At 36.0% G+C, this 9067-nt stretch overlaps 1 protein-coding gene and 1 long non-coding RNA gene across 2 annotated transcripts; both read left to right on the top strand.

Moving 5' to 3' along the window:
* Window positions 1-959: 959 nt before the first annotated feature.
* On the top strand, window positions 960-1879 carry LOC112779909 (cyclin-dependent kinase F-4-like). The gene is made up of 4 exons (XM_025824266.3): window positions 960-1070; window positions 1291-1380; window positions 1468-1606; window positions 1782-1879. Exons 2-4 carry the CDS (start codon window positions 1303-1305, stop codon window positions 1811-1813), a joined length of 249 nt encoding a protein of 82 aa, XP_025680051.2. The 5' UTR covers window positions 960-1070; window positions 1291-1302; the 3' UTR covers window positions 1814-1879.
* A 94-nt stretch (window positions 1880-1973) lies between these two features.
* Window positions 1974-3164, top strand: LOC140181806 (uncharacterized). The gene is made up of 4 exons (XR_011877273.1): window positions 1974-2009; window positions 2109-2175; window positions 2598-3034; window positions 3130-3164. It is a non-coding gene; the product is annotated as an uncharacterized lncRNA (long non-coding RNA).
* Window positions 3165-9067: the final 5903 nt, after the last annotated feature.

Here is a 9067-nt window from a genome sequence, read left to right as displayed (position 1 = left end):
ACTTATATATTCATTAAAAATTTTATTTTTAGAAATTATTTTATTAAAAGTAATTAAATCAAGTTTTGATAATTAAATTGAAAATTTACTTAATCTTATAATTATTGAATAATTTTATATATTTAAATTATACAACTTAACAGTTGTAAAAGAATAAGAATTTTATACGATTTAGTTAAATAATTGAGATTTTGAAATTTAATACTTTAATTTTTATAAACAGAAAATAAATTATATTTCTAATTTTAAAATTAGAATATTTGATTAAAAACTGATTAGTAAATTGATAATTAAGTAGTATTTTTAAAATAATTTTAAAAGAGCAAATTAGATTTCAATTTTTTATAATATACTTTAATTTTATTAAAATTGACCATACCTCAATTTACCCGAAATTTTTAATTTCACTTTTGTCCCAAATTATACCCTAATTCCTAAATTAAGCCCCAAAAAGCTCTAACCCCTTCTAACCTAGCCACCACCAATGTTTCCCTTCTCTGACCAATACACAGCAACAGTTTTCCTTTCTTCCTAATTCAACCTAAGACACAGCAGCAGTAAAAGGAAAAGAGGGAAAAGGGATAGCGGAGAGAAAGAGAGAACCGAGGGGGAAGAAGAGAAGAGGAAGGTTGCGCCGGTGCCACTGGCCATCGCCGCTTCGTTGTCGTCGTCCTCGCGAGCCGCCACCGCCGGCCTGGAGCCCGCCGCTCGTGTCTCGCCGCGTCGCCATCTCGCCGCGGGACTTGGTGCTGTCACTGCCATCGCGTCGTTTGGAGAGGAAGAGTCGTGCCTGAGAGAGGGAGAATCAGGAGGAGCGTCGCGCAGGAGGGAGGTGACGCCTTGTTGTCGCGGTGCTTCCATGGCCACCGATGCGCCGCCGCACTTCATTGTAACCGCCGAAGCCTTCGTCACCACAGACACAGTCAACGCTGATTAGGGCAGAGGAGAGTGGAAAGCACGAGATGCACGGAAGACAGAGGAGCAGAAACGCGACAAGGGGGAGAAGGGCGAGGTCTGCTCTCATGCCGTCCTGCTCCGCCACCGCTGCTGCCATCGATTAGATTGAATTTGTATGCTCTGTTTTATCACCGCTATGGTTTCCATATTCTGATTTTAATTCTAGTCCTTACTTTATCTTGAATCCCCAGGGTTGTAATTGCTTTTAATTCCTATCCAATTTGAATATTCTGTTTTGCTGCAACCATGGCCACTGCTGTGAGGACTAACATTATTGCTATATGGCTTTTTATTTTCTGTTTATAACTTACTTCAATTTCTCTTGGTTTGCAGTCACTAAGAAAAATGAACCACCCAAATATTGTGAAGCTAAAGGAAGTTATTCGAGAAAGTGACATTCTGTACTTTGTTTTTGAGTACATGGTGGGTGGCCAGTTCTTCATTAGATGTGGTCTGCATCATCTTGTGCAAAGTCCAGTAATTGATGTTTCAATTTTTTGGGTGATTTAGGAATGCAACCTGTACCAACTTATGAAAGACAGGGAGAAGATGTTTTCTGAGGGTGAAGTTAGGAATTGGTGTTTTCAAGTTTTCCAAGGTCTTGCTTATATGCACCAGTGGGGATACTTCCACCGTTATCTGAAGCCTGGTACGTTTATCATTGCATCCGAATCCTTTGTTAAATGTGCTATATGATAAAATAGAGAACATGCTTTTTGAGTATGTTAGCTTTTTTTTTTTCAAACTTCTCAAGAATTACCTAGCTTTTTCTATAAATTATGAATCATTTAGGTTGACATTTTAATGAAGTTGTTATTGTGTAGCAAATGGAGATTTATACTATGGTCTATTCTGATTTTGGCCTAGCACGTGAGATCAGTTCACAACCACCCTACACTGAGTATGTCTCCACACGGTGGTAAGTGCTTTCAACTTTTGTATGTAATTTGTTCAGTTGTGTATTGTGCAGTTTATAAGTTGTACGCTGGCTTCTGTTAGGTATCGTGCTCCTGAAATGCTACTTCAATCTTATCTGTATAGCTCCAAAGTTGGTAAGTATATGCTTTAAACAGCGATAATGATCAAATTAATACTGTTTGGAGTGATGATAAGTACCATTTTATTTACTGAATTTTCTGTCACTCATTTAGACATGTGGGCAATGGGTGCTATAATGGCTGAACTGTTCTCTCTTCGTCCTCTTTTCCCTGGTGCCAGGTAGTCTCTCTCTCTCTCTCTCTCTCTCAAATACGATCTTCCGTCGAAGATCTTATGTCGTGTTATCGATGTTAAGTGTCTGGTAATGTTTATCTTTTTTTGGTTCCTTATGTTGTGTTATGTGTTCTTGATTGATAATGTTTATCTAATAATTCTCAGTCCTGGTTTTTGTGAATCTACTTCAAATTTCAAATGGCACTTTCAAACATGTGCTACTGACCTACTATACCAATTTCAATATGATAATGCCTGAATTCAAAAGGAAAAGAAAGAAAATAGAAAACAAGTACTTTAGTAGCACAAAGAGTCAACTTTAAAAGTTTGACACATTGTAATTTGATCTTATATATTGATGGGTAAATTACTTTAATTAGTAAGAATCTCTAATCCACAAATGTTTGTGTTTTGGCTGCTGGAATCAGACTATTTCGTGAACAGTATTGTATGACAAGAAGACTGGAACTAATTTGCTTCAATGGCCAGTGGAAGAAATAGAGAGCTTGAGACTTAGCAGTGATGAATTTAAGGAATTATTGGTTAAACCTGGCACAGTAGTGCCATTACACATTGGCCCTGCAACACAGGATTTTTCCATAGTTATTGGTTGCATTGTTACAACTTGTATCTCACAGTAATCATGGTTTTACTTTATATTTTCCTGATTTTTATTTATTTATTTATTTTTTGTTGTTCAGTTGGACATATTTTTTGGACCATTTGGCATTTTGGCTATTGCAAATGACCAACTTTCTGAACTAACACCAATTTATTTCTGTCTTTCAAATTATGGAAATGGAACCTCAACTACTACAACTATTACTACTTCTACTTCTACTTCCTTCTGTGTTGATGAAACTAGGTACTATTAACTAATGAATCATCATCATTCATATTTGTTTCTTCCTTTATTAGGAGAAAGTGACAAAATATATGAGTTGTTGGATAATAATGCAGGTCATCAAAGGCACCTGATGTATCAAAGCTAGTTTTTAGAAGCAAATTGCCTATTCTAAGTGATGAAAAACTATCATTGAAGGTATTGGTAAGTAGTGTCAATTAACCTATTTGGTCTCACGTGACTTGATTCACGAGATAATATTAAAATTGGATTATCAAAAATCACACATAAGTCGATATGGTTCATTAAACTGATTAAAGATTCAATACTTTCAATTTAGTTCTTGAAAGATATCACTATGTGTCAAGTTGGTAAGTTAACTTTACTACTATGTCACTAATGATCGCTGACATATGGAGACACCTGCACTCTTTTCTTTGAAGGCATGTTAAGCATATCATCTAATTAACTTGTGGCAATGACTTCTCAGCTTTCCGAGGCAAAAAAACGAGAGCGGGTCTTTACGAATAGAGGATGCCGGAATCAGTTGCACTCAATGGGAGAAGCCAAGAATTTGCTTCAATATATGTTCAATTTAGTCGCAGATGTTAGGTGCTCTATTTGGCATCAATTTGTTTTTTTCTCTTTTATCAGAAGATTAATAACTTTTATTAGAAGATACTTATGTAGAATACAATATTTTGGTTTTTTATAGTTTATTAGTAGTAAATTCTAAGTGGTCTAATGTATATTTTGATATGGGTATATTTAATTTAGTGTGAGATGTATGAATACTCATTTATGATCATCTCAATATTTTTAGTTCATTATAAATATATTTTGTTAAAGGATAATTTTTATTATTTAAAGAATATTGTATGGTATTATTATGTATTTATTTTTATTTTATAATTTTTGACCAATTTAATTAAAAAAATAGGATTATATATATAATCATATTACTAAATATTAGGTTTTAAAAAAAATTTATTAGAATATATATATATATATATATAGAAAATAAAAAAAAAACAATGAGGGACCTAAGGCTATACTTATATACAGTAGCTATAGTATAACAAAAAAAAAAAAAAAAGAGGGACCTAAAGCTACACTTATAAAAAAGAGCTATGGTATACAATGTGGCTACGCTTTACAAGTGATGCAGTAGCGTTGAAAAGCGTAGCCTATTCTAAAAAAATGAAAGCTAAAAAGCGTAGCCTTTGATCCTGGACAGCATCACTTGAAAAGCGTAGCCTATTCCCAAATGCCCAAAGCGTAGCCTTTGGTGCAGAAAAGCGTAGCCTTTGAGAATAGGCAACGGCCGAATAGGAATCACCCCAAAAAGCGTAGCCGTAGCCCAAAAGGCGTAGCCGTAGCCTAAGGCATCATTTTTTTTCACTTTTGGCTACACTTTTCAAGTGTACCTGAATGGGTGTTTTTCTTGTAGTGATTCTGCCAAAAAATACGATAATAAGAAATGACGCAAATTTTATTTATATTGGTGCACTTATTATTGTCAAATTTTCTGACAGAATAATCCGAGAGTAATTCATTTAATTTTCTTAAAACGCATCATTTTGTTAAATGAAATAATTATTACTGTCAATTTTTTTTTCGGATGGCAAAAAAATCTGATAGAATTTAACTTGTTTAAACTGTGTTTCATTTCTCTCTTTTAATTATATTAATTTTAATTTAAATTGTAATTTCTTATTTATTTACATTTTGAATATTTACAAAGTGATTAGGAAATGATTTTATTTTTTATTTGATGAAGTTTTGTTTTTCTTAGGATACTTTAGGTTACCTTAATTTATCAAAATTATTTCATTAGTGTTTAGGAGGGTTTATTTTGAGATTTTGTTAGTTTAGAATCTAAATGTCTTTCATTAGTTAGTAATGTTAATTTAGGTTATTCAGGGTTAGGTGAAGTTATTTATTTTTAATTAGCTTAATTTATATTTAAGTTAAGTTGATTAATTTATGGTTTCTATTTACATTAATTAATTTAGTAAATTTATGATTACTTGTTTTAAATTATGATTGCAATTGTTTGCTTTGTGAAAAAATGAGAATTGTGTTTGGTGAAGGCTTTTAATTTTAGAGAAAATTTTACCGAATTTTCATAAAAAAGTTTTAAAGATATGAATTGAATTATGTTCATGTTATTATTGAAATGTTTTGGTTTATAATAACTAAAAATATCGTTTGGTGGAGGTTTCTAAGTATAAGCAAAATTTTGTCGAAATTTCTAAAATAAAATTAATAAGTTGTAATTTTGGTTGAATTCTAGGTTGTTTGTGTTACAATGATTAGATGTGTAATTGATCTAAACAAGCCCTTTTGTCAATTTCTCCAATGTCCAACTTAAGCTTCGCAAAGTTGTGTACCAATTCCTCCTTTTTAATCCGCATCCAAGCAACTGTCAATGACTTCCTACTGAAGGCATCCGTACTACATTAGTCTTTCAGGAGTGATATCTCAGTTCAAAGTCGTAATTTTTCAGTAACTCCATCCATCTTCTTTGGCACATGTTGAGCTCTTTCTGATTAAAGATGTACTTGAGACTCTTATGATCAGAAAAGACTCTAAACTTTACCCCGTACAAGTAGTATCTCCAAATTTTCAATGCAAATACAATCGCCACCAATTCTAAGTCATGAGTTGGATAATTTACCTCATGTGATCTTAGCTGATGCGAAACATAAGCTACCACATTTCGGTGTTGCATTAACACACAATCCAATCCTTTCAACGAGGCATCACAATAAACTTCAAACGGTTCATGTGGTTTTGGTAGGATTAAAATTGGCACTAAGGTCAATTTCTCCTTCAAGGTTTAGAAACTTTCCTTGCACTCTGATGTCCACACAAACGGTGTATCCTTCCGAGTTAGCTTAGTCATCGGCAACGCGATTTGCGAAAATCCATGGATAAATCTTAGGTAATATTGATAAACCACTATTTTATGGTTTATATTGTGATTAATTGTGTGGTTTTTTCATGATCCTGACCCACTTATTCATTAAAATAGCATGCATTTATATTTCCCTCCTGAAATTATTACATGAGTGAAAACTGCTTCCTAGAGACTTTTAATTATACATTTTACTTCTCCTTTATTCCATTCGATGCCGTGATCTGTGTGTTAAGCATTTCAGGCTTTATAAGGCAAGAATGAGTTGGAGATTGGAAAGGAAGCTAGCAAAAATGGAAGGAACACAAGAAATTGAGGAGATGACCAGCGAGAAGCGACGCGGCCGCATGGACGACGCGACCGCGCGGAGAAGATCAAATCGCAGTGAGGCGGCCGCATGGATGACGCGACCGTGCGAAATGGAAAAGCACGAGCGACGCAGAGGCATGGACGACGCGCCCGCGTGGTGAAGCGAAACGCGAATGATGCGTCCGCATGAGCGACTCGATCGCGTGGCATGCGCGATCTGCATAATTTACAGAATCGCTGGGGGCGATTTTGGACCCTATTTTGACCCAATTTTCGGCCCAGAACAGCAGACTAGAGCCAGAGAACATGCAGAAACCAACGAGAACATTCATTCTACACAGTTTTAGTTTTTAGATCTAGTTTTTACTCCTCCTCTAGGTTTTCTCTCTACACATTCATAGTTCTTAGGATTTAATTTTCTCTTACTTTTTTTGGCATTGGAACACTGAGAAGAGTTATTACCTCATCAAGACTTCGTCATTCTAGTTCGTTTTCTTTACTTGGCTTCACTCTTCCATGTCCTTTGCTTTGTTAATTTTACCATTGGAATATTTTTAGGATTATTTAATACAAGGATCACCTTTATTTTTAATTGACTATTTCGATTTTTATTTACAATGTCTTCCTTCAATTCCTTTTTATATGCTATGAATTTTACATTCACAATGAGCGAGTAGTTTCCTAACTTGATGGGGAATTGATTGAAAGGAACCCTTGAGTTGGAAGGCTTGAAAGAAAAATTGTAATTTGGTTGGATTGCCTCCTAATCACTGACACCAATCCCTTTTTATTAAGTGGATTGCAACTTGTGAACGGACGTAGCATTCCAACTTGTTTGACTTTCCTTCACCTAGTGAAGGATAACTAAACAGGACAACCTTCAATTGTCAATTAATCCTGAGAGCATTCCAACAATAATAGGGATTCCAACTAATCAATTCCCAGTCAAGGCTTTTATTTACATTATTCAAATTTACCAATTTAATTTCCTGTTGGGAGACGACCTGGGATTCATACTCCCAGTATTTTAAATTTCAATTTTCTGTGACACCTTTCTAAATTGATAGGGGGATTTATGGCAAATTAAGAACTATACTTGCAACGCGTATATTTTAACACTTTTTAATTCGCCAATTTCTGCCTGCATCAATTTTTGGCGCCGTTGCCGGGGAGTTGCAATAGAGTGCTAAAGTTATTAATTAGAATTTATTTATTTGCATTTTATTTTATTTTGCTACTATGGGCTGCATGTTTCTTTCGCTAGATGACGCGTTCACTTCCTGATCCACGCTTGCCAGTATTCGATCCTGAGATTGAAAGAACCATCTCACGAATAAGGCGAGCTCGGCGTCGGTTAGTCCTCTCTGAGGGCGGATTTGAAACACCATCTGAGGAAGAAACCAGCCCCCATTCTACTGATTTAGTTGATTTACGTACAGGTAATATGGCGGCAGCCAGAAGAGTTACCATCCATGAGGAAGGAGCCCCTGATTTTACAATGCAACCGTTTCAAGCGCATCACCCAACGGTGGCTACAGATTTTGAAATAAAGAATGCACTGCTCAATTTGATGCCCAAGTTTCATGGCTTACCTGCTTAAGAGCCTATCAAGCACCTGAGAGATTTTCAAGCAGCATGTTCTACTGTCAGGCCTGATGGTGCTGATGAAACTTCAATTTTGCTGAAAGCTTTCCCGTTTTCTCTCGAGGGAAAAGCAAGAGAGTGGTACTACACTCAATCCCTAGCAAATGTATCCAACTGGAATATGCTCAGAAAAGAGTTTTTGGAGAAATTCTTCCCATCTAAAATTACTGATAAACTGAGAAAAGACATTTCCACGATTGTTCAAGATGACAACGAGACTCTCTTTGAATACTGGGAGCGCTTCAATAGTCTTCTGGAAGCATGCCCCCACCACATGATCGACAAGATAGTGTTACTCAGCTACATCACACAGGGTATGAGGCCCCAAGATGAGACCACATTGGAAAGTGCTAGCAATGGGTCTATGAAAAAGTACAAGACCACTGACGAGGCATGGCAATTGATCAGCGACTTAGCTGAATCTACTAGGAACCACAGACAGAAGCAAGGCCGTTCAAAAGCCGTTGCAGAAGTATCCTCTAGCAGAGAGACTACTGCTCTAACTTAGAGTATCTGTGAAATGACCCACCTGCTGAAGCAAATGCAATTGAATCAACAACAAGTTCAGCAAGCTCAATCCCCTTCACCATAGCAAAACCAACAGTTAGTCCCACAGAGAATTTACAAAATTTGTGCTGATTATAGCCATTATACTGATGAATGCCCGCAACTCCAATAGGAAGACAACATGGTGGCATCCACTCATAATTTCTATGACCGCCCCAACCAAGGGTACAATCAAGGTGGAAATAATAACCATGGATGGCAAGACAATTTTAACCAGAATTGGAGGGACAACAATAACAGAGGAGGCAGAGATAATCAAGGAAATCAGAGGTGGAATAATAATAACAACAGGCAGCAGAACCAACCTTACAGAGCACCTCACCTGAGGCAATCCCAAGGACCACAGAATACCCAACAGCAGACCTCTCAATTTACTCACCCTTCTTCATCTCCTAATGAAGAGTTACTAAAATTTTTTGAGCGAAGTCAACAGACCATGGAAAATAACATTAATGCCAGTCTGAATGGTCTGACTGCTACTTTGCAAGCTCTTGTCTCACAGATTGGATCAATGCAAAATTCCAATAACCAACCTTCAAGTTCCACTGGAATTCCCTCTCAACCATTACCCAATCCGAAGGGGGGCATTAATTCCATCACCCTAAGGTCTAGAA

Source organism: Arachis hypogaea, chromosome 19, assembly GCF_003086295.3.
Source record: "Arachis hypogaea cultivar Tifrunner chromosome 19, arahy.Tifrunner.gnm2.J5K5, whole genome shotgun sequence".
Lineage (NCBI taxonomy): Eukaryota > Viridiplantae > Streptophyta > Magnoliopsida > Fabales > Fabaceae > Arachis > Arachis hypogaea.
Note: the sequence above shows the minus strand (reverse complement) of the source record. Positions and strands in the feature narration are given on the sequence as shown.

Excerpts from the sequence above, each read along its gene's own strand:
- LOC112779909 (XM_025824266.3), top strand. The coding sequence starts at position 1,303 with ATGAACCACCCAAATATTGTGAAGCTAAAGGAAGTTATTCGAGAAAGT. Across the intron at positions 1,381-1,467 it reads ACTTTGTTTTTGAGTACATG|GAATGCAACCTGTACCAACT; the intron begins GTGGGTGGCCAG and ends TGGGTGATTTAG. Across the intron at positions 1,607-1,781 it reads CCACCGTTATCTGAAGCCTG|CAAATGGAGATTTATACTAT; the intron begins GTACGTTTATCA and ends GTTATTGTGTAG.